The sequence below is a fragment of the Acomys russatus genome, chromosome 20, assembly GCF_903995435.1.
Source record: "Acomys russatus chromosome 20, mAcoRus1.1, whole genome shotgun sequence".
In the NCBI taxonomy this organism is placed as follows: domain Eukaryota; kingdom Metazoa; phylum Chordata; class Mammalia; order Rodentia; family Muridae; genus Acomys; species Acomys russatus.
In genome coordinates this window covers 25,328,307-25,354,011 of record NC_067156.1, presented here as the reverse complement: position 1 = coordinate 25,354,011, position 25,705 = coordinate 25,328,307, and the positions used below count along the sequence as shown (strand labels likewise).

The 25,705-nt window shown below is 46.5% G+C and overlaps 3 protein-coding genes across 3 annotated transcripts; 1 reads left to right on the top strand and 2 right to left on the bottom strand.

The window, feature by feature from the left end:
* Positions 1-1,806: 1,806 nt before the first annotated feature.
* Ik (IK cytokine) lies at positions 1,807-16,536 on the bottom strand. Its single transcript, XM_051163071.1, has 20 exons — positions 16,385-16,536; positions 15,477-15,543; positions 13,111-13,203; positions 12,202-12,261; positions 11,556-11,723; positions 11,276-11,390; positions 10,943-11,013; positions 10,790-10,836; positions 8,698-8,861; positions 7,782-7,890; positions 6,738-6,777; positions 6,387-6,612; positions 6,127-6,145; positions 5,154-5,232; positions 3,941-4,021; positions 3,698-3,755; positions 2,809-2,897; positions 2,504-2,612; positions 2,127-2,161; positions 1,807-2,038 (listed from the first exon to the last, which is right to left on the bottom strand). Exons 1-20 carry the CDS (start codon positions 16,398-16,400, stop codon positions 2,011-2,013), a joined length of 1,674 nt encoding a protein of 557 aa, XP_051019028.1. The 5' UTR covers positions 16,401-16,536; the 3' UTR covers positions 1,807-2,010.
* A 45-nt stretch (positions 16,537-16,581) lies between these two features.
* Positions 16,582-17,922, top strand: Ndufa2 (NADH:ubiquinone oxidoreductase subunit A2). Its single transcript, XM_051163073.1, has 3 exons — positions 16,582-16,746; positions 16,871-16,977; positions 17,709-17,922. Exons 1-3 carry the CDS (start codon positions 16,646-16,648, stop codon positions 17,798-17,800), a joined length of 300 nt encoding a protein of 99 aa, XP_051019030.1. The 5' UTR covers positions 16,582-16,645; the 3' UTR covers positions 17,801-17,922.
* Tmco6 (transmembrane and coiled-coil domains 6) lies at positions 17,787-25,372 on the bottom strand. Its single transcript, XM_051163074.1, has 12 exons — positions 25,215-25,372; positions 24,972-25,084; positions 22,615-22,730; positions 22,332-22,515; positions 22,003-22,107; positions 21,758-21,843; positions 21,332-21,448; positions 21,012-21,123; positions 20,730-20,916; positions 19,071-19,165; positions 18,551-18,718; positions 17,787-18,293 (listed from the first exon to the last, which is right to left on the bottom strand). The coding sequence occupies exons 1-12, from the start codon at positions 25,297-25,299 to the stop codon at positions 18,180-18,182; spliced, it is 1,482 nt and encodes a 493-aa protein (XP_051019031.1). The 5' UTR covers positions 25,300-25,372; the 3' UTR covers positions 17,787-18,179.
* Between the last annotated feature and the right edge of the window lie 333 nt (positions 25,373-25,705).

The window sequence follows — 25,705 nt, the reverse complement described above, 5'->3', positions numbered from 1 at the left end:
CTTCTAAGGCATGTGCTGAAACCTAAAACTTAAAAAGTGAAGTGAGTCGGGCATGGTGGCACACCCCTTTATTTGGAGGGGAAGGGAGGGTAGGTGGCTCTTTTGAGAATTGCAGGCCAGCCTAATATAGTTAGAACCTGCCTAAAAAGGAAAATAAAAAGTGAGTATGAGGTGAGGGTAAGGGTTTCGAAGAGCATAAATAATCTATCTGTAGAGGGATTAAAGGGTTAGAGTACTTGTAGAAATATTAATTTTGCAGTCAACCCTCAGATCTTGCTTTTGTTGACTCTAAGTATCCATATGAATGTCTCTGTGATCTTTTTCCTAATTAGAACTGTGGCCTACAGCCATAAGACCAAGGCATCATTTTTTTTTAAAGCTGTCCTAGGTACTGTCAAAGACAGCCCATATTTTACCTCGTAAGCACTTTGGGAAACACTCAAAAAGCCCTTGCCCACAGCTGGGGCTTTAGCTTAGTGGTAGAGTGCTTGTCTAGTATGCAGAGCTGAGTTTAATGTGCCATGCCACCAAAACAAAAATGCCTTTTCCTATCAAGATGGAAATGATCAAAGTCAATAGTTAAGCTTAGCGACATTCTAGCTTCTCTTGGACCTAGTGAGACCACAGATCTTAGGCTCAATGTTCAGCCAGAGAAAGTAGAGACCCTAATAAATATCTAATGTACATCAAGCCAAAGTGCTGGCAAAGGGCAAAAAGGTGCTGTGGCAGGCCCACCCGGGGCCTCGACAAGCTTCTCAGAGTGAAGGACACCAAAACCTTTATTTTTATTTATTTATTCATTTTGGTTTTTCGAGACAGGGTCTCTGTGTAACAGTCCTGGCTGTCCTGGCCTCACTTTGTAGACCAGGCTGGCCTTGAACTCAGAGATCCGCCTGCTCTGCCTCCTCAGTGCTGGGATTAAAGGTGTGTGCCACAAGATATACCAGTTTTTGCCTCAGCACACCCTTTAGTTCTTTAGCCAGGGTCTTGGGTTGAATGTAACACTACAAATGTTCCCCTAAAGGCTTAAATTCATGAAAGGCTTTTGTTTCCACAAATGATGTTTATTAATACAACTTCACGAAGAGCTCAGTCCTATGCAGCCTTGACAAGCCATCAGGAGGATTTTAGTCCCTAGAGAATCTCTACTCTGGACTAGAATCCTGCCAGACAGGACCAGTAAGTTTGACCATTCAACTTGACACCTCTCTTGCCCATCAGTGACTTTCTTCCCTTCTCCCCTTGAAGCTGGCCTAGTAAAGACTGTCTAGAAACCTAGAATTTGTGCAGGAAAAACAGACTATTTCATTGAATGAAGAAAAAAAAAAAAAAGAAAGAAGTCAAGGACATGACTACTCCTAGATTCTGTGGTGGCTTAATGTAGATATGAGGGAGAGCATCATCAGAGGCATCTGGAAGGATCCAGACTGAACGGGACACTAAATTGAGCCATGTGAGGAGGGGGAATGTGAGGGAAGAAGAGGGACTGAAGGCAACCTGGAGCAGTAACCAAGAGGCCAAAACAGGTGTGCAACCAAAATGGAAGATTATACAGACATAGAGAAACTGAGGGACGGGAAAGCCCACCCCAGAGAATTGTCTGAAGAAGTCTGGGGTAGGGGTGGAGTATGCCAGCTGGGAGGACCTTATAACAGGTAGGGCCTGAGGTATGCTGGGAGAACCTGGAGGCCAGTGTCAGCTTTGATATGTTAACAGGCTGAGACCTAACATGCAGACACCTCAGGAACTACTAGCCTTCTTCCTCCTGGGACCCTCAAGAAGGAATGTCCAACACAGAAAAGAAGACAGGAGGCTTAACTAATTTTAATGGAACATGCTGGAAATGTCACTGCACTGCCATTGATCTTAGCACTTGGGAGGCAGATCTATAAAGAGTTACACAATAAACATTTATAAACATTCACAAACAAAAACAGTTTGCAACTTTTCAAGGAATTGTACAACCAACCAACTAAGAACAGCCAATGTGATGATGGTTGGAACTAGAGATCAGTACTTTGGTCTTTTCACTTCAACCCTGAAATCAAAAGAGAAACAGATCAGCATAAGATCAGTACACTGAACAATGTTCACCAGCCCCAAGGAGAAAAAGCAATGCTGCTCACCCATCAGCTTCCATCTTCTTCCTCTTCTCGATGATCTGTGAAAGAACAGCAGTAGTTCATAAGCATGCCGCTGGCTATCTAAGTCCACCTAAAGCTCAAAGGTGACCTCTCTCAATTTCCATGGCTGCCCGCCTGCCTCATCCTAGATCTGTCAATAAATTTCTCTTCTCAACTGCAACCCTCCCACCTAAGAAAGAGCCCACTATGCTGAGTGGTGATGTACTGTTTTAATCCCAGCACTGGGGAGGTAGAGGCAGGCGGACCTCTGAGTCGAGGCTAGCTAGCCTGGTCTACAGAGTTCAGGACAGCCAAGGCTACACAGCAAAACCATCTAAAAAAAAGGAGAGAGAGAGAAAGGAAGGAAGGAGCACACTAACCGCACTTATTTTCTTCCACTGGCGATCAAGCTCTGCCTTATCATTGGTTTCTTTGAAGCGTCTGGTTTTCCGTCCTTCAGACATCTTGATACCATACTGGAATGCAGCCCTGAAAAGGGCCATTGTGGGTAAAAATGCATTAGAGGTTTCATAGCAGTAGGAAGGTTTTCTTAAAGGGATCTGTGGGCAAAGTACCTACCTGGAAACATCACAGCTAGACTACAGTGTACCTCTAACCCAGCCCTGGCTCATTTTGCCTAGTTCACCAAATGCCACATCCTTATTCTCTGCTCGTATTTACTCACTTGGGCAAAGCCTCCTTGTTGTTCATATACTCGCTGTATTCCTCCTGAGTATCAAAGTCCCAGCGGCCTAAGGGGCCCTTCTTGTTACCCTGCAATAGAGCAACAGGGCAGGGCTATCAGTGGAAAGGAAATTTTCTCTAAATACCATACACCCACAATTCCAGATAATAATAATCCACCAGTAATAAATCTCACTCTAATAATGTTTCCTATGTACATACTGTGTACACATTACTCTGAATACTAAACATATACCCTCATCTAACAAAAATTCTAAAGTGAGAAGTAGATTTCTATTTTCCTGGTGTAGAAGCAAAGGCAGTTGTAAACAAGTAAAGAACAAGACAAGGTCACAAACTAGCAAATGGCAGAGGTAAAATTAAACAAAGCTCCGAGATTAAACCATGTTCTTGGGTATGTGGCTCAGCAGGAGAGCAATGTATGAAGGCCCCAGTTTGATCCCTAAGACAGCAGAAAACAAGTTTCTCTGAGCCTGAGATGCACTCAGTGGTACATCACTTGCCTAGCATGCAAAGGTTCTGTGGTTCAATTGCTAGCAGTGAAAAATAAAATTTCTTTTATTTGGGCATAGTAGTGTACACCTGTCACCTATAATCTCAGGACCAGAGAGTGGAGGCAAGAGGATCAGGCAAAGTCATCCTCAGCTACATGTCCAACCTGGCTACAAGATACCGTTTCAAAAGCAAAACAAAACAACAACAAAAAACCCATGTTTTAAACCAATCACTACGGGACAGAACTGATTCCTGCAATGTCCCCTGACCTCCACACTCATGCTATGACACACACTAAATAAATATTAAACAAAAATTTAAAAATTACTGATCAAAGGTCCCCGACATCCTTAAACACCCTTTTAACTTCATACCTGGTCCATTTTGCTATAATCTACCTCTTCATCACTATCTACAGCCATGTCATCCATCCTAAAGAGAAACAGCAGTTGAATAGATGCATTAGATCAATATTACTATATTTTATTTAGAAACCCACCTGATAAACATCTCAGAACTAAACAGAAGTTACCCAAGTAGAAAGGGCGCCCCCAACAGGTCAAATTTACACCTCATCACCCATCATCCCAATCTCCCTTAACTAGGATCTCACTTACGTGGCTGGATAGCATTCTGCATAACTGTTGGACATGCCAAAGAAATCACCCAGCTGCTTCTTGTCTTCTGGCTTCTTCAACATATGCTATGTTAAAGAAAAGTCTCCAGAGCCAGTCGTGGTGGCGCACGCCTTAAATCCCAGCACTCAGGAGGCAGGGGAAGGTGGATCTCTGTGAGTTTGAGGCCAGCCTGGTCTACAGAGTGAGGCCAGGACAGCTACATAGAGAAACCCTGTCTGGGGGTGGTGAGGGTGGGCGATCCATCACTTACAGAAAAGATTCAGCCAAGAGGGACCAGAGGCTTCAACATGAACATTTCAGAAGCCAGCTGAACATCTGAACTGGTTCTTTGGTTGATACAAAGTCTGATTTTTTTTTTTTAACTTTTTAAAAAGATTTATTTATTTATGTATATGAGTGCTCTGCTTTCATGCACACCAGAAGAGGGAATCAGGCCTCATTATAGATGGTTGTAATCCACCATGTGGTTGCTGGGAATTGAGCTCAGGACCTCTGGAACAGCAGACAGTGTTTTTTGTTTTTTGTTTTAAATATTGTATTTAATTTTTAATTTATGTGCATTGGTGTGAGGGTGTCAGATCTTAGAATTACAGACAGTTATGAGCTGCCATGTGGGTGTTGGGAATTGAAGCCGACTGCTTTGGAAGAGCAGGCATTGCTCTTAACCACTGAGCCATCTCTCCAACCCCACAGCCAGTGTTTTGTTTGTTTGGTTGGTTGGTGGTTGGTTTGGTTTTTCGAGACAGGGTCTCTCTGTGTTAGCCTTGGCTGTCATGGAGTAGCTCTGTAGACCAGGCTGGCTTCGAACTCTCAGTGATCCACCTGCCTCTGCCTGCCAAGTGCTGGGATTAAAGGCATGCGCCACCACATCCAGCTTGGCAGCCAATGTTTTTAACCACTGAGCTATCTCTTCAGCCCCACAAAGCCTGATTCCATCCTAGCTAAAACACAGCATAAAAGAAAGAGAGCAAAGACAAGTAAAAGGAAACTGAAAAACAACTGGAATTGGATAAAAAGAAAATGGCTCTATAACCCAGGAGCAGCCAGGCACAGGAGTGCATGTCATAATCTCAAAAGACAGAGGCAGGAGAATCTCAAGTTATAGGCCAGCCTAAGCTATCCAGAGAGATGTTGTCTCAATATAAATAAGGAAAGATAATTAAAATCCCCCAAAAACGTAAATAAAGGATATGATTCAGTGCCTTCCCAACCAGCAGACCCAGCAAATTTTTCATTGATGGATTTGATCAACTCTTTGGCAGATCCAGGTCCTGGAAGAAAAGACAACTCTCCTTAAATGATATTGACTCCTCCCACTAACCTCATTCCAGCTTTAAAGATGTTTTTATGGAATTCACAAGATAGCTAGCAGCTGAGATCCCTTGCTACCAAGCCCAACAACTTCAGTTTAATTCCAGAATCATGATAGTGGAAGGAGAGACCAACTCCTGAAGGTTAATTTTAAACTTCCATGGGTATGTCCTAACACACACACCTCAAATAAATAAATGTGGTAGTTCTGGGGTTTTGTTGTTGTTTGCATTTGAGGCAGGCTGACCTATAACTATGGAGTTTAGGTTGGCCTTGAACTTCTGATCTTGCCTCAGCTCCAGAATGCTGAGATTACAGGTGAATACAACATCTTGCTAATTAAAACATTTTTTAAAAATATTTATTTATTTATTTATTTATTATCTCGTATTCAGTGCTTTGCCTCCATGTACACCTACAGGCCAGAAGAGGGCATCAGATAACATTATAGCTGGTTGTGAGCCACCATGTAGTTGCTGGGAATTGAACTCAGGACCTCTGGAGTAGTCAGTGCCCTTAACCTCTGAGCCGTCTCTCCAGTCCTTAATACATATTTTTAAGGTAAAGGACTCCTTTTCTCTATAGATTTTAACCAAACTCCAACTAATGAGCTTCTCTGGTTAACAGGATATCTAGAACACTGTATGCTCAACCTCAGCCTCACCTCAAACCCCCAGAACTGAAGGAATTACATGAGCAAATGTGTCCACCTAGTCCATAAATTAAGACATGGTTCTTGAGGGTCCAAAACCAGGCAGTCCCCTAAATGCCACCTTCATCAGCTTAGAGAAGTGGGGTTCTGCAAGGAGAGCAGGACTGTGAGAGCAATGCAAGAAGCTGTAGATACAACCCACCTTTGTCAACATCCATGGGCTGAAAAGGAAACAAAAACTGAAGTGAGGACCACTAAGAGGAATCTCCACTCTCTCCCCTCAAGCCTGAATTGATTCCCTAACCCATTTCTCCCCATTTCCAAGATGGCTCCCACCATAGGTTAGCTGGCCAGTTATTACTATGAGACCACAAGGCTACTGAGGAGAGGGTCCTGTACCTGCCTAGAAGGGCATTTCTAGGGACAGTCTTCACAGCCTGCTATAAAGGGCACACAGCTCACCTCATCATCCACTTTTGGCTTCTCAAAGTAGCTGTGCCTTTTCTTTTCCTCTTCTCGTTCCCGCTCCCGGTCTCGCTCTCTCTCCCTTTCCCGGTCTCGCTCCCGGTCTCGCTCCCTGTCTCTGTCCCGTTCTCGGTCACGTTCCCGCTCCCGGTATCTCTCCCGTTCTTTGTCCCGAGGTGTCTTGGTTGTGGAGGGAACATAATCCCCAATGTCTTCAAAAATGCTGAGAAAAACAGGTATCACTAGTTGCTAAACTCATACATGCCCATGCTGGCCAATTTTCCAAAAAGGCCAAAGACAAGAAACAGAAATATCTTGCTCACAGATACATGGGGCTGGAATACATACTTCATGTCAGCCTCAGGAGGTTTCTTTTCTTCCAGTTTTCCTGTTTGTAAAGAGCAACTCTCAGCACATTTTAAGTTGTTTGGGGTTTTTTTGGGTTGTTTTGTTTTGTTTTGTTTTTTGTTTTTCGAGACAGGGTTTCTCTATGTAGCCTTGGCTGTCCTAGACTGGATTTGTAGACCAGGTTGGTCTCAAACTCACAGGGATCTGCCTGCCTCTGCCTCTGAGTGCTGGGTGGCATATGCCACCATGCCCAGCTACATTTTATATTTTTTTAAAAATTTTATATATTAAAAAGCAAACACAGCACTCGAGAGGCAGAGGCAGGTGGCTCGCTGTAAGTTCCAGGCCAGCCTGGTCTACAAAGCGAATCCAGGACAGCCAAGGCTACACAGAGAGACACTGTCTAGAAAAACCAAAAACAAACAAACAAAAACAACAAACAGTGAAGCATGGTTGGTGCATGCCTTTAGTCCCAGCACTTGAGACACAGAGGCAGACAGATCTCTATGGGTTCAGGGCCAGCCTGGTAAAAATACCAAATTTCAGGGCAGTCAAGGCTTCATAGAAAGACCCTGTCTAAACAAACAAACAAACAAACAAAAAAACCAAAATAACAAATTGTAGGGATATGGGTGTTTTGCCTTTATGTATGTCCGTGCATCACAAATGTGCCTAGTATAGCCGAAGGCAAGAAGATGGTGCTGGGTGCCCTGGAACTGGACTTACAGATGGTTGTGAGCACACTGAGTATTGGGAATCAAGGCTGCATGCTCTTTACTGCTGAGCCTCTTCAGGTGCCTCAGTGCCTTTTTAACCATCTACTGTTTAGACCGAATAAAAACTTCCCACTCTCCTTGATACTTCAACCCAAGTGAGTGGGTCAAGCAGAATTTGGACATGCTGTTTTGCCCCAGTGTCCACTTCATCATTTTCCTCTGCTATCTAAAAGCCATCCCACATCTACAAGACAGAGGCTTCAAGAACCTTATTTCACCACCAAATGCCCCGGCCAGAGTAAGGTGCCCTTCCCTTCCCATCAGGTACCTTTATCCTTCTTCTTGAGCTTCTTGTTCCGGGTACCCTGCCTCAGGTATGACAAAATCTGGGTGAGCTTGCTGATAACAATGTCATTTGTAGTCAGTGTCGTCTGGGCCTGGAAACCCAAGAAGCAAGAATAATATCTCTCTTAGCACAAATCTCACCATCTATTATCCATTCACTTAATTTCAAGGACAAGTTATATACAGTTGTTAGCTAGGTAGATGACTCATAATCAAGTGGTTAAGAGCATGGCTGCTCATCCAGAGGTCCTGAGTTCAATTCCCAGCAACCACATGGTGGCTCACAAACACCAGGAATGAAATCTGATGCTCTCTTCTGTCATGAGGTCATACATGCAAACAGAGTGCTTATATACACAAATATGAGACAAAACAAAACATTGAAGAAAGCCAGGAAAGCTAGAGAATAAATAGGGAGACATGCTGAAAAAAGGCTACAAAGTCCAAATGTTGCAGGGGCTCACACACTTTATACTCTGAACCCTAAGAAGAAACCACAGAAAACTTTTACAGGGTAGTAAAACAAAAATTTGCATTAATGCCTGGCAGTGGTGGCACACACCTTTAATCCCAGCACTCAAGAGGCAGAGGCAGACGGATCTGTGAGTTGGAGGCCAGTGTTGTCTACAGAGCAAGTTCCAGGATAGCCAGGGCTACACAGAGAAACCTAGTCTCCAAACAAAACACACTGGACTTTGAATGGAAAAAATAATAAGTCTCTTAATAGCTCCAGTAAGAAATCGTGGTTTAGACAAGATGATGGCTGGTGCAGATGAATGTATTCAACAGAGACTGAGGAGATTTAAAAAAACAAAACATAAGGAAATGGTACATGAGGAGCAGGACAAGGAGGCAGATTTGAAGTTTATATGGCAGGCTCTTAGAACTTGGTCACTGACCTCCATGGTGGGGCAGTCAGCCTTGCTGCGGATAAGAGTGGTGGGGATGTCCGTGTCTGCATACTCGTCATCCAGGTCTACCACATAGGCCATCCGTCCTGGCAAGAACAGCTCATTTCGCTCATATGATTTACTCTTGAAAAGCATGCGGTACACATTTCGGCCTACACAAAGGGAAAGATTAGCAAACAGTCAGTGTAAGAAGTTATTTATTATTCACCTGCTCTGGGCTGGGCAGCAGGCCAGGTGCTATTTGTGCTCTGCAACATCACATCTTCAAAACAACCCTGCCCTGTGAGATGAGCATTATCACTTTTATTGAGTAAGAATACTAAAACTGCTGGACACAGCTTTAATTCCAGTACTCAGGAGGCAGAGGCAGGTGGATCCCTGTGAGTTTCAGAACAGCCTGGTCTACAGAGCAAGTCCCATCTCAAAACACACACACACACACACACACACACACACAAAATCAATGAGCAAAAAGGAATACAAAGCTAAGCCAGAAATAGTAGCACAAGCCTTTAATCCCAGCATTCAGGAGGCAGAGTTCGAGACCAGCCTTGTCTACATAGTGAGTAAGAGCCAGAGCTACATAGTGCAACCATGTCTCAAAAAAAAGGGAGGGGAGGGTGATAGTGGCGCCTGCCTTTAATCTCAGCATTCCAGAGGCAGAGGACTCATTTTGGAGACCAGGCTGGCGTGTACATGTGTAAACGTAGAAGCCAACAAGTTATCTTATTGGCTCAAAAGATGGCTAAGCAAGCTAGCAAGCAAGACCTAGGAACCCACTTGTCCCCAGACCGCCAGCACTGAAATTACAAGAGTGGCTCCATACCCAGCTTTTATACACGGGTTCTGGAATCAATTCAGGTCCTCCTGCCTTTGCTTGAAAAAAAAAAAAAAACAAAAACAAAAAACAAAAACCACTTTACCAACTGAATTATCTCTCTAGTCCTCCATGCTACCAGCCTTCTTTTTTCTTTTTCTTTTTCTCTTTTGGTTTTTCGAGACAGGGTTTCTCTGTTACACAGAGCCCTGGCTGTGCTGGACTCTCTCTGTAGACCAGGCTGGCCTCACAGAGATCCACCTGCCTCTGTCCCTCGAGTGCTGGGATTAAAGGCGTGCACCAACACACCCAGCTGCTACTGACCTTTACATTTTTGTTATTTTATGTTCACCTTTTTAAAAATTACCTGGTTTTATTTAGTTACTATCATCCACTCACTATTTACTTGAGATGGGAGAATCACTGTGCCATCCAGGCTGGCCCAACTCTTCCTTATTCTGCCAAATTCTGGGATTTATCAGTATGCACCACCAAACTACCAGTTATTTTGAGCTTTTTGAAGCAGGACTTGTTGCTATGTACCCAATGCCTTTTAACTAGCAGTCTTCCCGCCTCAGCCATGTGAATTCTAGGACTACAAGGATGCCCCATCACTTCCAAGCCATGCTACCTTCTTTGATGCATACATATTAAAGGCCTGAAAAGGCTTCTGGTCTAACTGAGGAGACATAAATGACATGGAAAATAACTAAATAAGTCCATCCATTCTGAATCCTATAAAAATATTTATGCCTATGTGGAGAGCGGGGACTGACTCTGACATGAACTCTGGTGCCCCATATTTGATCACCTCCCCTTGGTGGGGAGGCCTGATGGCACTCAAAGAAAGACTAAGCAGGCTACCAAGATGAGACTTGATAGCCTATGACCATATAGTAGGGGAGGAGGTCCCCCTCAGTCATAGACCTAGGGGAGGGGAATAGGGTGAAAGCGGGAGGGAGGGAGGAATGGGAGGATTCAAGTGATGGGATAACAATTGAGTTGTAATCTGAATAAATTAATAAAATCAAAATAAAAAAATGTTTAAATATATTTATGCCACATGGTGGTGGTGGTGCATATTTAAGCCCAGCACTTGGGAGGCAGAGACAGACAGATCTCTGTGAGTTTGAGACAAGCTTGGTCTATCTACAAAAGAGTTCCAGGACAGCCAGGGCTACAAAGAGAAACCCTGTCTGGAAAAAACAAAACAATTCCTTATAATCCACCTAAAATGCAATCACTACTACAGAAACTACTCACCAAGACGTGTTTTAAATTCAATTTTGTTTTCAGGATCCTCATCTTTCCTGAAAATAGAAATAGAAAAAAAAAGGTTGGGGAGGGGACACTAAAATGTGTTCCACCTTAGGTGTCGTCGTCCTGACTGCCACGCCCTCCCTGCTGTTCACTCACTTGGTTTCCTTTTGGGGCTTTTCCATGAGTTCCTCTTCCTCTTTCTCTTTGCTGGCAATCTCAGCACGTACCTAATAAATACAGGAGTGTACAAAGAGGGAACTGAGGGATCTGGGCCCTTAGCCACACCAGGGTGACACAGGAAGACACCCCCCCCCCCCCCCGAGGAATTCAGACTAACAGAAAAGAGTAGCCTAACGTCTAGAGGCAGGCCACCTATAGCTCTTCTGCCAAGCTAATGGTCTGGACGATCATGCGCCTTTCACCTCACAAAGGCCCAAACATGAGCACGCAACACTAGCACCCCTCTCCACCTCTTTAAACAGAACTCACCTTTTGAAGCAGAGCGAAATCCAACCCTTTCACCAAATGGGTGTGTTCCATATCACCACCCAAGAACTTGGACTCCTGAATCAGCTGTCGTCTCTTCTCTGCAGCTGACTTGTCCCTGAGTAATGAAAAAGCCATAACGAAACGTTCCTTATGAACAACAAATTCCTTCCGAAATGTATTAAGGGTACGCTCCAGAGTAGGTTAAACTGTAAGAGACATCTGTAGTGTGAATATGTCTCTGACAGGATGACAACAGGCCTTAGGATCCCCCAGTACTCACGCCTCAGCTGTGGGGCCCACAGCCCTATAGTTGGCTGTGGTACTAATCAGTTCAGTTTCTTCATAATCTTTGTTCACGCCATCTCTCCGTTCCTTGGCACGGTCCCGGTATTTCTCCGCAAGTTCTCGCTCTCTCTCAATTTCTTGTTGGCGAAGCTTGGCATAGTAACTGTGTCCAAAGAAAAGGAGGATGTAAGGCCTAGTAGCTCCAATCTCAAGGTCAACACAAGAGTTCCTATTTCCCCATATCTTCACGTCGCTCTCTATGGTGAAAACAATGTAGGTTTGATAGAACTGACAGTCAAGATAGGGTTTTCTCTGTGTAATAGTCCTAGCTGGCCTGAAACTCATTTTTTAGACCAGGCTGTCCTCGAACTCATAGAGATCAGCTTGTCTCTGCCCCACAAGTGCTGGGATCAAAGGCCTTCAACACCACGGCCAGCACCAGTGAACCCTTGATTGTCATCATCAACATCAGAAATTCAGTTCCTTCTAACTCAGTTTTTTTTTTTTAACTACTACCACCTGCCCCTTCATAAATGTATGTTCACAGTAGGGAAACCCCATCTGTTACTACAGAGCTCCCCCAGTCCACTGCCCACAGCGGAATTCCCCTTCCAGAGCAATCACTACCCCCATGCCTTCACCTTTTCTTTTTCCTCCTCCGTGCGGCTGGATCTTCATCCTCGTTGTATTCTCTTGGCATCCTACAAGACACGAGAAACGCAGTGGTAGTAAAACAATGCCTCAGCCCTTAAAACCCACAAGGCACTGAGGACAATCAGAGGCTGAGATAATAGGATCATTAAGTTCAAGGCCAGCCTGGACCACATGGTAAATTTCAGTCAAGTCTAGACAATGTCTTAAAAAAAAAAAAAAAAAAGAAAAGCAGCCAGTTATGACACACAGCTTTGAGCTCAGCACTCAGATAACCTCTGTAAAGCTAACCTTGTCTCTATAGTGAGCGCCAGGCTAGCCATGATTACATAATCAGATCTTTCTTAAATAAAAGTGAAGAGAGGGGGGAAAAAAAAGGAAAAACAACACAAAAAACAGTGTTAATCAGGCAGTCATAATGTTATCAGTATCTGTATCTCTCAAGTTTTGAAAAGCATCATAAATATCTAATGACATTAATATTAGACATCACCAAAAAAAAAAAAAAAAAAAAAAAAAAAAAGGCAGTGGTGGCGCACGCCTTCAATCCCAGCACTCTGGAGACAGAAGCAGGCGGATCGCTCTGAGTTTGAGGCCAGCCTAGTCTACAAAGCGAGTCCAGGACAGACAGGGCTACACAGAGAAATTCTGTCTTGAAAAACCAAAACCAACCAACCGAACAAACAAAAAACCTGTTGTAGAGTATGAGTCTACAGGAATGACAGGCCCGGAAATCTGTCCATCTGAACCAGCAATGACTCACGAAGGAACAATAAGAACCCAGAGCATCCCAGTCATAACTTTATAGAGAAAAATAATCAGAAGCAGAGGCTTTAAACAAAGTCTGGGCTTCGAGAAGGTCACACAGGAATGGGCACAGAGGAATGAAAAGGACTTACTCATGGTGACGTGACTTCGAAGGTGGTGCAGAAGTAGGCGCAGCTCTTGGGGTCATAAGAAGTTTCCTGAAGTCTTCATTAGTAAGTTTTGATCTATAAGAAATTGCAAAAAAAAAAAAAAAAAAAACCCAGTTAATATTAGTAGCCAATAGGAAACAGAAGCCTGTAAAATAAGTAATTTTACTAAAACAAGAGAAATGTAAATGAAAGCAGACATGCCACTTTCAACACATTAGTGTTAACTACTACAATGTTTGGGGGGGGTGGCGTTCTTTTGGGTTTTGTTTTTTGTTTTTTTGTAAAGACAGGGTTTCTCTATGTAGCCCTGGCCATCCTGGAACTCACTCTGTAGACCAGGCTGGTCTCCAACTCAAGAGATCTGCCTGCCTCTGCCTCATAGGTGCTGGGATTAAAGGCGTGTGCTACCACCACCTGGCTCAGACGTTTGTTTTTGTTTTTGTTAAATTTTTTTTCTTTTTTTGGTTTTGTTGAGACAGGGTTTCTCTGTGTAGCCTTGGCTTTCCCAGACTCACTTTGTAGACCAGGCTGGCATTGAACTCACAGAGCTCCACCTGCCTCTGCCTCCTGAGTGCTGAAATTTAAAGTGTGTGCCATCATGCCTGGCTTAGAAGTTTTATTGAATCAAATATGAGTGAAATTTTGGAATGTGGATATGCTCATACAGTGGCAGGCATGCTGGGTGGAGGAGGCCAACTTAGTTCTTTACTGAAATTGGGCATAATACAACCAAGGACCACGCTTGGTCAAAAATGGGATTTGAAGGCTATCGCGGTACATATGGTGACAAAAGCTGAAAGCACTGAGGCAGGAGAATTGCTATTTGAAGCAAGCCTTGCCCTTAAAGGGCACGAGCCTAACCCATGTGTAAGACCCTAGGTTCAATCCTCAGCATTACGGGGGGGGGGGGGTAACATGAGAATATGGGGGCAGGGGTTGTTAGGCTAGAATGTGGGAACAGATGCCTATAATCCCAGCACTCCAGAGGCTGAGACAGGAGGATGATCAGAGCAAAGCCTGCCTCAAATAAATAAGTAAATAGAAAAATTAAAAATGTAAAAAGAAGTAAGATACAATAGTCCATGCCTGCAATCTCAGCACTCGGGAGGGTTGAAGGAGGAGGAATGCCACGAACTCCATGCCAGTCTGGCCCTATCTCCAAAGAAGAGAGGCTGGGAGAGAGCTAAGCGGGTAAAGTCTTGCCGTGCAAGCCTAACCACCTGAGTTCTGGCCTCCGGAGTCCACAGAAGGCTGGACACAGCAATATAACTGTCTATAATCCCGCATAACCCTTATCAGGAGAGGGAGGCAGGAACACAGGAACACCAGAAGCTTGCAGGCTACCAACCCGGCTCCCAGCAGCGAACAAAAGAAACTATCTCAAAATACAGTGGACGATGGAGACCTGACCCCAAGGTTGTCCTCTGACCTCTATATGTGCACCCAGCCACACAAAGTAATAATATAAAAGTGATTAAATTTAGCCAGGCATGGTGGCCCACACCTTTAATCCCAGCATTTGGTCAGCAGAGGCAGGCAGATCGCTGTGAGTGCGAGGCCAGCCTGGTCTATTAAATGAGTCCAGGTCAGCCAGGGGCTATTACACAGAGAAACCCTGTCTCAAAAAAAAACAAAAAAACAAAAAACAAACAAAAAAACCAAAGTGATTAAATTTGTGAAATTTTACAAAAGACTATCTTCCTGTCATTTCCTTTTTTTTTTTTTTTTTTTTTTTTTTTTTTTTTTTTTTTTTTTTTTTTTTTTTTTTTCAAGACAGGGTTTTCTCTGTGTAGCCTTGGCTGTCCTGGACTCACTTTGTAGACCAGGCTGGCCTGGAACTCACAGCGATCCGCCTGCCTCTGCCTCCCGAGTGCTGGGATTAAAGGCTTGCACCACCACACCCGGCTCTTCCTGTCATTTCTAATGCTTAACTTTCACCAGGAAAAATTCCTACACATGTAACAAAGCAATAGAAAACACTAGCCTCCTCCTGCCATCACTTCTCATACTCGTAGGTAGAGTTTCTGATTCACTTAAGGTTCACAGATATAAAGGGCTAAATGGTCCAAACTTCTTCCTCTATTTAGTCCATAACTACAACTTTACTAAAAAAACTGACTCCAAAGTAATCATTTTATATAACTTACAAAATTATGCATAGCTACATTATGTTGGTAAGATAAGCTCGGCATGTTGGCATAGGTTAACGGTTTCCTCTCAATAGACCGTCTTCTATGAACTTTTTGACCATTCTTACCAACAAAATATGCAGGGTTCTTTCACCGTCTCTATCACCCCCCCTTGCTCGTTGCTCAACTCATTCCAAAGTCCAAGGACGAAATACTCACTGGTGGAAGGAATGAGGATCATCCACATCGTGGCCATCTGGGGCCAAAGGGTTAGAGAAGGGCTCACCTTGGAGGGAAAAAAAAACCGACATTAAATTAGTCACTTGTGTAATGTGTGAGCTTCCGTGCAAAACCTGGCGATTATAAAAATGAACAACCGAGTAGCCAAGAGGGGCAGCGATTATGCAATAAGCGCTGAAATAAGAGGACTACACGAAGCTGTATTGTCAGAAGCTGAGGGTGGTGCCCCGAACCTGCAATCCCAGCACTGGGGAGATTGAGGCTGCAAGACCGCTGAGAGAGTTCCAGGCTAGTGTGGGCTACACATCCAGACTATCTCAAAAAGAAACGGGCAAAAGAGCTGTTTGTGGCGGCACAAGCCTGTCATCCCAGACTATGAGCAGTGGAGACAGAAAGATGAGTTCAAAACCCGCCTGGGTTCGAGATCCCATCTCACTTGGGGGCGGGGGTTATAAAGACGGGTTTTCCTGAAAGAAGTAGAGAAACAACAAAATTTCTAAAGATCGCTTCTGAAGTGCTACGTGAAACGGCTCAGCATCCGGCAGTCCCAACTACTCAGGACTTTGAGGTTTGCCTGAGAGCGTAGAGAGCCCCTCCCCTCCCGCGTCAAATAAACAAACCAAGTCCCCCAAAGAGAGGCACAAGCCACGGTTCATTAAGGACGGAGTAGAGAGGTAGGGCTGCCTCAAAAATTCTAAACGCCGATCCTCGACTAACAAACAAAATTTAGGGGCAGCTCGGTCGGCTGGGCCTCTCCGGAGGACCAAATGGTTCCAGGCTCCAAACCATCACACAACACCTGGCTTCGATTCGACAAACACAAACGCAAAACGCGCCTAGTGTCTCCAAATGCGCGGGCAAGAAAGAGTAGTTGACTCGAGCCTTACTATCTCGTTCTGGCATCTTGGCGGCGGTCTCTCAACGCCCGCAACCGCGAAACGGCCTCTAGAAAACAGCGGCGGCAACCTTCTTCCCACAGTGCACCACGAAAACTTGCCACCTTACTTTGCGTCCCGAGCCTTCCGGCTTCCTCCGCGTCACTACAGCCGCTGCAAAGGTCTCATGTCATTGGCTAAGATTTATCCCGCCCCTCCCTGCGTCATCCAATCTATGGCGGAGATTTAGAGGGTCAGCTATTGGTCGGGAAGATGGCGGCCGCCGCTGCCAGCCGAGCGATCGGCGCGAAGCTGGGGCTACGAGAAATTCGCGTTCATTTATGCCAGCGTTCGCCGGGCAGCCAGGGTGTGAGGTGAGGCGTAGCGTGGGGGAGGCGAGTGGCCTTCGGGAGCTGGAGTTATGACCTTGACCTTCGTGGGGGCGGGGGCGAGGTCGGTCCTTCAGCGCGTAAGCGGCGGGTCTCTCCGCCCCTGCAGGGATTTCATCCAGCAGCGTTATGTGGAGCTGAAGAAGGCGCACCCCAGCCTGCCTATTCTAATCCGCGAATGTTCGGAGGTGCAGCCCAAGCTATGGGCCCGCTATGGTAAGTTCTGGCCGCCGGAGGTCGCAGAATACGGGTTAGAGAAAAGATGGGGCCTCCCCACGTCTTGGGGAAACGGGGCTGGGGGAGCAAAACTCGTACTGGCGCTGATAAAGAAATCCTCATTTACTTAGTTGTGTGATCTTTTATTTATTTATTTATTTGAGTGATTGGTTTTTTCCAAACAGGGTAGCCTTCGCTCGCTTTGTAAAGCAGGCTGCCCTTGAACTCACATGGATCCACCTGCCTCTGCCTCCGGGGTGCTGTGATTAAAGGCGTCCACCACCACGCCCGGTGCTTTTTATTCTTGTATTCCTGAGAACGTGTATGTGGGGGCCTGGCTGGGTTTTGGGTAAGACCTAGGAATTTTTGCAGTTCAGAGTGGACTACTGCTGGCCAAAGAGTGGTCAGCCAAGGCTAGACCCCCAGCCTAGTAGTTAATGCCTCCAGTGACTTTAATGCATCGCTCAGACACCTTTCTTCCCATACAAAATTCCAACAGGACAAGGGATTCCTGAATAGATTCACTAGGCTAATACTAAGCTCTGCAAAACCACTTTTTTAAAAGGCGCTCTGTTGCCGCAGCCAGCCTGGAACTGGCTGTTTACGCATGAGCCACCATGTTCAGTGAGCTGTGCCCCTCTCCTGTCTTAGCCTAACAACCTTGAAAGAGACCCTTTATAATTCTGTGGCCCCCATTATGCGGGATATTCACTTCCATCACCTTTCCTCAGCTTTTGGCCAAGAGAAGAGTGTGTCTCTGAACAATCTGAGTGCTGATGAGGTAAGGAGAGCCCTGGAGAACGTGCTAAGTGGCAAAGCCTGAAAGGGACTCCACCGAGGACTCTGAGCAAGAGCGCAGGACCTGCTGGACTGAAGACTGTGGGAAAGGTGCTCTGTGTTCCTTATAAAGCCTACGCTGTGCAGTGCTGCTTCGGAATGCCCTCCTCCTCATTACCTTCTCCCTCTTAGCGTGCAAACACTGAGGAAAAGCAGGTTGATATAAAAATATAATTTTATTTCTCATCCAAAACCACCAGCTGTGGCGTCACATGTCATTAACCAACTTGCTTACGAGGATGAAATAAGACTGATCTCAAGTACAAGACCACACACTCAGGTACACAGAAGCCACCAGCTTCTAAAACAAAATAGGGGACGCTAGGATGAATAGGGCCAGGGGGTGACAGCAAGCAGCCACGTCGTCATCCATGAATGGCTGTCTTCTGGAGAGCGTGTATCCTGTCCTGGAGCTGGGTTTCCTCCTGATGCTTTTCTAGGGCCTGCAGTCCTGACAGCTGCAGGAAGGCCTGGGCAGCCTGAGGATAGAAACGGACCAACAATTAGACCCTAAAACCCAAATCCTGTAGCTCCATGGGCCAGCCCACTTCCTTAGGTAGTACAGTCCTAACAAGATGCAGGTTCTGACCTTCGTTGGCGGTGTTTGCCCAGAGAAACAAACACAGGTAGGGACTAGAAGAGAAGGGTGCTGCAGTGGGTGAAATGCGGTTGTCAGTGCCAAAATGCCACGGTGAAATCAGTGGCTTCTGGGCAAGGGACTGGAAACCAAACCCACCTCTGGCTGGTACAGGAACAGCAGCTGTAGCAGTTCCAGGCTCTGGCCTACTACTTCAGTGTCAGAGAGAGCCAGTGTGTTGAGCAAGCAGGAGAGCAAAGGCCCTGGCCATAGCCGCTGGCAGTAAGCTGGGCCCTTCTCTACCACGTTGCACAGAACGGTAAGCACCTGCAGACATAGACACACCCCCAAGGATGAAAACCCAAGAGTTATGGCAGTATAAGCCAGACTGCCTGTGTGCCCGCCCACTGTTAACAGGCTCTTTTCTATGTAGTCCCCACAACCGCCTCTGAGATATTACCCATTTATAAGGGAAGTGATTGAAGCTTCCAGTAGTTTGTTGGTTTGCCCAAGGGCCGTAAGCAATAGTCTAGCTTAAAGACATAGACTGTACTAGCTCTGAAACCAAACCACGCCACCTCCCAGCTCTCAGTTAAGGGTACTTAAGACAGCCCATGCCTCTTCCTATTTGCTTTGACGAGCAGTTCATGAGTTCACAGTTTTTGATACCAATACATACCAGCATGCTTACCACATTTGATAGTGGCAACAGCTGCAAGAGGGGCTCAATCAGATCCAGAGAGAGCAAGGAGGTACAAAAAGCAGGACTGTTTGCTGAGAAGGGAAATGTCATACAGAGTACCGTTAGTTCTGAACTGCCACCCTCCAGTCACTACAGCCTAGGCCAGGAAGAGAACTACCCTCTGTTTAGAGGTCCAGATTCTGCTCCATCTGAAGCAAGCACTGTTACTATCCCAATGGGAGGCAGATGGGCCTTCAAGGACAAGAAACAGTATCCACTCTGATAGCTTCCAACTTGTCCCTGGAGCATGTGCAAGAATACTTTGGCATCTTCCTTCAGTCTCAATTCCCCTACACTCCTATTCCATGAGGCTCCTGACCACAAATTGAACCCCTAGGGGGATAAGAATATGAAAGTCTTCCTTAGCTACAGCTTTGAGGACCCAGCATTCCCAGATCTCTGGTAAGGCTTGAAGGGGACAGGATCTCTTCCCAAGGTACCCATACCTGCCCTTGATTCTTCTCCCAGGACAACTGGAAAAGTTTATTTCTACTTCCTGTCTCCAGTAACTTCAAGCTCTGAGGTCTGGCTACCAAGAAGCTAAAGATGCTATGAAAGAAAGTGTGTTTGTAGCATGTAGATGCATGGCACTCAGTATTCAGCATCCTAGGAAGTTAAACTGTGTGTCCACATGGGGGAGCTCTTACTGCATTTTTCAGTCTCCTAGTTGTGGGAACTTGAAGCCTAGGGTGGCCACCTGCCCCAAAATTTTCGGAATGACTAGGTCAGAAGATGAGGCCCTTGGTCAGGTGGGTCTGCAAGAAGTGCACTTCATCTGGAAGATTTTCCTTTTCTTTTTTTATAATTTATTTTTATTGTATATGCATTGGTGTTTTGCCTGCATGTATGTCTGTGTGAGGGTGTCAGATCTTGGATTTACAGACAAGTTGTGAGCTGCCATGTGGGTGCTGGGAATTGAACCCAGGTTCTTTGGAAGAACAGTCAGTGCTCTTAACTGCTGAGCCATCTCTCCAGCTCTGGAAAATTTTTCTGACTGACGCTTTAATGGAGCTTTTTAAATTTATTTACTAGGTATCTTTGGTGAGAAACAAGTTAAGGTTGAAAGACAGGAAGAGGAGCCAGGCGTGGTGGCGCATGCCTTTAATCCCAGCACTCGGGAGGCAGAGGCAGGCGGATCGCTGTGAGTTCGAGACCAGCCTGGTGTTCAGAGTGAGTTCCAGGACAGCCAAGGCTACACAGAGAAACCTTGTCTCGAAAAACCAAAAAAGAAAGAAAGAAAGAAAGACAGGAAGAGGTGTAGGGTGGGTAACCCTGAGCAAGAGGTAGGGATCCCTGAGATCGCTTTGAATCCTGTCCTGAAGGGAGGAGAAGACTGCCTGACAACCGTGGGTTGGTCTTCAACCAAGGACCCCTGCAGGATGGTTATGAGGTAAGTGACCTTCACTGATAGGGTAAACAAAAGGTGTGAGCCCCTCCTTTAATATCTGAATCAGCCCCCGCCCCTGCCCCTATTCTCTGCCTTTCCCTCCAATCTGTACTTTGTTTCCTAACAAACCGCTCCCCTCCTTTAATCTTAATAAATATTTTAATGACAATAAAAGCCTAGGCCTGGGCAGAAAAGACCATAATACACACCAGTGAGGTTGTTGAGGAGCCAGAGACCCTCAGGCAGCAAGGTGGGCTGTTTCTGAAGACCGAACTGGAGAAGGATGAACAAGGCTGCCACAACCCGCTCGGCTCTCAGCACCAGCTGCTCTCCCAGAGCCTCCACTGGCACCTCTGCTAACAGGTTGCTTAGACACCGAAGCACGGGGCATGCAAGCTGCAAAGACAAGTCGAGGGTAGTGTGAGGAGAGCAAGGCCGCAGATACAGAAGGGCAGAGCGTCCGGAAAGCCCCGCAGACTCTTTCCCCTTACCAGCTCTAGTCCCATATCATCCATTCTCTGGACAGCCCCAGCCAAGTCCAGCAGCAGCAGTGTCAAGGTGGGCAGAGCCCCATGGCTGAGAAGCGCAGCATTGTTGACCTGGCTGGATAACAGGAAGCAAGCAGTCACTGTCAAGTCAGTCGTACGTTTAAGCTACAAACCAACCTAGGTCTGTGGGTTTCCTAAGCAAAAGAAAGCACCACAGAGGGATGAAAACTCACCAAACCAATTCCAGAAACTAAATTCAGTCCAAAGATTTAAGTCATACATAGGGAGCTCCAAGAAAGACATTTTCCCAATTGGCCTGTTACCTGCAAATGATGTAGTGAAGGCACCAGGCAAACTCCATAGCAACCCCAAGATTCAGCTTCGGGCCTGGTTGCATCAGTCGTAACATGTGCTGGGGAAGACTGGAGTCCAGAATAGAGCTGCCAGCAGAAGCAGACTGTGAGCAGGAACCATGGAAATACTAGTGGCTCCTCTCAAACACTTAGAGTGAAAAACTATCCAAACCCCAAGTTCTCCCTAGCCAGTTACAGGGAGTTCAAAATGTGGAAATCAAGCTGGGTGTCATGGCGCACACCTTTAATCCCAACACTCAGGAGGCAGAGGCTAGCCTGGTCTAGTCCAGGACAGCCAGGATGACTGCAAGAGAAACCCTCTCTTGAAGCACCCATGGGCTACACTACCAAGAGAGTCAACCATGGCTGGGCATCTGAAGACATCATTTTACTCACGGAATGATATTTTCTGGAGCTTCCTTAGCTTGCAGCAGCTGGGACAAGGCATATCCAAGGGCTTCCAGCACAGCCACGTGGGGGGACTAGAAACAGACAGGGTAGGGATCTGACTGGAAAATGGGTCAGAAGGATCCAGAAGACGTTCAACTCTTCGACATGGGTTGGAGCTACCTTGCAAAGCCAGTGGAGCATGTGGAGAGAAGCCAGAGGAGGCTTGCTGGGGAGACCAAGGACGCGCTCACCTGGATGCAGGCAGCCAAGGCTGGGACGATTCCCTGAGGCAGGAGCTGCTTTCTCACAGCCTCGCTCTCCACGATAAGGTTCCCCAGTGTATACAGGCACAGCTCCTGAGAGCAGGCAACAAAAGCACTGGGCTGGGCTCATCTCACACCAAACCAGGGATAGGAGGAGGACGATGGCATGTCCCTTGTCCTTGAAGCTCACAAGAAAGGAGTGACAATGCATATGGGCACTTTTAAAAATTTTTTCCCTATACCTGCCAGCTCAAGCTGGCCCCAAAGGCATACATGAAGTCTAAGCCCAGAGCAAGGTTAAAAGGAGCAGGCCTTACTATGAAGTCTGAGCTGTGACCAGAGAGGTAGGTGAGGAGATAGGAAGTAGCTGGCAGGCAGGCCTCCGCAACTGCAGACTGCTCAGAATGAGAGAGCTCATGTAGGCACCGAGCCGCCTCCAGCTGCAGCAGGGCCCGGCTGCTGGTCAGGAGCCCTACAAGGGTCCGCATGCTCCCCTCCAGCCTACAAGAATGACATCAGAACCCTGCTAAGCCCATGGTCTGTCCCCTCCACTCTGTCCCTGGAAAGCCCCAGCCAACCACCCGCACCACCCACACTGACCTGATGAAGGTTTGCTGTGTCTCCAGGTGCTGCAAGCCTCTGCGGAGGCTGACCAGAGCCTTCTCCCTCTCCGCTTCATCTGCTCCCCGCTGGGCTAGCCGAAGGAGCTGCTGCACCTGAGTCCCAGAACAGGGCAAGGATGACATACGAGTGCCACGAAGCTCGGACTTCACCTGTGACATCTTCAGTATCACTACATACTAAGAATTTGTTAGCGGTAACAGTATGGCCTGGCCTGGTGGCACAAGCTGTAATCTCAGCAAAGGCAAGCAGCTCTTGTCAAACTTGAGGCCCGCGCTCTTTCCACTCTCTTCCTCTGTCTCTGTTTATATGTCTGTTTCTCTCTCTCTCTCTCTCTGGGGTACCCATCCCCATTTCCTCTCTCCATGCCCATTTAATAAATTCTTCTATAGCATAAAAAACAAACAAACAAACAAACTTGAGGCCAGCCTGGCTTACATAGTGAGTTCTGGGACAGCTGGAGCTACACAGAGACACTATAACAAAACAACAAACTAATATGGCTGTTAAGCACCATCTTTTTTTTTTTTTTAATATTTATTTATTCATTACTTATACAGTATTCAGAGGGTACCAGATCTCATTACAAATGGTTATGAACCACCATGTGGTTGCTTGGAATTGAACTCAGGACCTTTGGAAGAACTGCCAGTGCTCTTAACCTCTGAGCCATCTCTCCAGCCCCTAAGCACCATCTTTTCGGCAGGTTAGAGAGGCAGGGGATCCTAGCACCTACCAGCCCTACCACAGACTTCCAAAGAATCTGAACCTGTTTCATCATCTGCAAAAATAAGAATGATCTCTACTCTGCCTCCTTACAGGGCTATTTGCAGAATAATGTTAAAGATTCAAGACTATGAAACCTCTCCACCTGGCAAAACCTCGCTCCCTCCAGCTCTCCTCCCATGCAGACTCCACTCCAGCACCACCTGCAATAACAGGTCTTAGTGCTTCCAGCGTCTGCAGAACGATGGCCTCTGCTTGTGATACACTCCAGACTCCCGTGTCTTTCAGATGTCTGCTCTTCATGGCCTCCCTCAGGCAAGTTAGCACCTTCTGGCTTCCTCCAACAAACTTGAGTTTTTCTTGTGCCTCATGTTTCCTCCTCTGATAAAAATGGTAGGAAATCTGTTTCCCTTATTGGTTTTTGAGCACTTTGAACCCTACCCTGCCAGTCTTTGTGTGCCTCAATGTTCAGTGCCCTAGCATAAAGGGAGCGCACAATGAATAAGCATCACTGCCTATCAGCAACTGCTCTGCAAGCACAGGCACTACTAAGAGATTAAAAAAACGCCTACTGAGTGTACAGACACTTTCATTTATTCATTCAGTAAGTCTGGGCTAGAGATGGAGCGCAGTTGGTGTGCTTAGCTCACTCAAATTCCTGGGTTAGGTTCCCAGCACCCCCATAAACCAGTGTGGTGATGACCAACTATAAACCCAGCACTTAGGATGTGGAAGAGACTCAAAGTCCAAGGTCACCCTCAGCTGCAGTTTGAGTACAGCCTGGGATACAAGAGACTCTGTCATACAAAACAAACAACAAAAAGAATAAACAGCTTTATTCCAGATATTGTGCAAGTGTCTGGGGTTTTTTATTTATTTCTTTTTAACAAGGTCTTGTTATATACCCCAAATTGGCTAAGCGCTGGGATTACGGGTAAAACGCCACACCTGCCTCCTGGCCCCATCCACTCACATCGGAGGCCTCAATCTAAGGCCTGAAGCATTCTAGGCAAACTCTCTAAAGGGCTGCAGACTGCTCCTGAGTTCACACAATGACAAGACGGGGTCCAGTTAAGTCTAGTTGAAATGCTGGATATGATGGTGCATACTAGTAATTCTAGTACCTGAACTGAGGCAGGAGAATTGCTAGTTTGTGAGACTAAGAAAACAAACTTTAGATGTAGTATAAGTCTTTGTAAAAGTAAAAGAGAAAAGCAGCCTGTATGTTTCAGGAATGAATTTACTCTGTGGTTGGGTAGAGTCACTGATACGTCAGTTGCAGTCAACGGAAGGATTTTGGTTTCTGTCTTTTTTGGGTTTTCTGGTTTTTTGTTTTGTTTTGTTTTTTGAGACAGGGTTTCTCTGTGTAGCCTTGTCTGTCCTGGACTCGCTTTGTAGACCAGGCTGGCCTCAAAACTCACAGGATCCACCTGCCTCTGCCTCCCGGAGTGCTGGGATTAAAGCGGTGCGCCACCACGCGCCCGGCTAACTCCAGAAATAAAAACAAAAGGCAAAGACTTGATTGATGATAGGCTGATGTAAGGAAGAGAGGCACTGACTTGTACAGGCTAGATGCTGGCATTCAGATTTGGGTTGCCCTGCCCCCTCACCTCGGCTTCCCCAAGAAGCACAACCGCACTCTGGCCTCCAGCTTCTTCCGGAGCATCTTCCCTTAGCAGCCTCTTGCTGACCAACTGCTGCTCCCTCCGCGCCTTCCGGAGGGCTGGGGGCAGAGGAACGGCTCAGTAAGGAGGGGAAGCTAGGAGGCACACGCTCGGCTCAGAGCCAGGGATCTCCTCTCCCTACTCCCGACCGCCACATTCGCATTCCCGGACTTCCTCGTTCGTTCGCACCTGCCTCCCGCTCCCGCCGGCGGCGCCGCAGCTCCTCCACCCCGCACGCCAGCGTCCTGAGACGGCCCTGCCGCCGGTTCCACATCCTGCAGCCAAAGGAAACCGCAAGGCTCAGGAGCAACAACGCCGCCCGGGAAGGCTCGAACTGCGCAGGCGCTGAACAGAAGCCAAAGGCCAACACCAGGGGTGAGGGGCGGGGCTCCGTGTGAGGGCGTGGTCAAGACGCAATTCCCCAGCTCCTGGATGGCCTTTGATGTCTAGGCGCTCGGGCTAAAAAAAAAAAAAAAGAGAGAGATCTGGACCTTGGACCTTGGGTGTCACCATCTGCTCAACAAACACGACTTACTTCCGTGTCCTCCACGCTCAGTCTAACAGCCCGTTTCACCAGTTACTCGGCTTCCGCTTCCTAAATGCTTGAAGCATAATATTCCATTAAGGGCTTGAGGCTTTAAGAGCATTTACTACTCTTCCAGAGGGCCTGGGTCCGATTT

What these genes read in the sequence shown, in the direction of transcription:
- Tmco6 (XM_051163074.1), bottom strand. Translation starts at nt 25,299, where the DNA reads ATGTGGAACCGGCGGCAGGGCCGTCTCAGGACGCTGGCGTGCGGGGTG. An exon ending in CCGGCGGGAGCGGGAGGCAG is followed by an intron (nt 25,085 to 25,214) that starts GTGCGAACGAAC and finishes CTCTGCCCCCAG; the next exon opens with CCCTCCGGAAGGCGCGGAGG. An exon ending in GCTCCAGAAAATATCATTCC is followed by an intron (nt 21,449 to 21,757) that starts GTGAGTAAAATG and finishes TTCTGCTGGCAG; the next exon opens with CTCTATTCTGGACTCCAGTC.
- Ik (XM_051163071.1), bottom strand. An exon ending in ATTTCGCTCTGCTTCAAAAG is followed by an intron (nt 11,014 to 11,275) that starts GTGAGTTCTGTT and finishes TGTATTTATTAG; the next exon opens with GTACGTGCTGAGATTGCCAG. An exon ending in AAGAAGATGGAAGCTGATGG is followed by an intron (nt 2,039 to 2,126) that starts GTGAGCAGCATT and finishes TTTTGATTTCAG; the next exon opens with GGTTGAAGTGAAAAGACCAA.
- Ndufa2 (XM_051163073.1), top strand. Translation starts at nt 16,646, where the DNA reads ATGGCGGCCGCCGCTGCCAGCCGAGCGATCGGCGCGAAGCTGGGGCTA. An exon ending in CCGGGCAGCCAGGGTGTGAG is followed by an intron (nt 16,747 to 16,870) that starts GTGAGGCGTAGC and finishes CCGCCCCTGCAG; the next exon opens with GGATTTCATCCAGCAGCGTT. An exon ending in CAAGCTATGGGCCCGCTATG is followed by an intron (nt 16,978 to 17,708) that starts GTAAGTTCTGGC and finishes ACCTTTCCTCAG; the next exon opens with CTTTTGGCCAAGAGAAGAGT.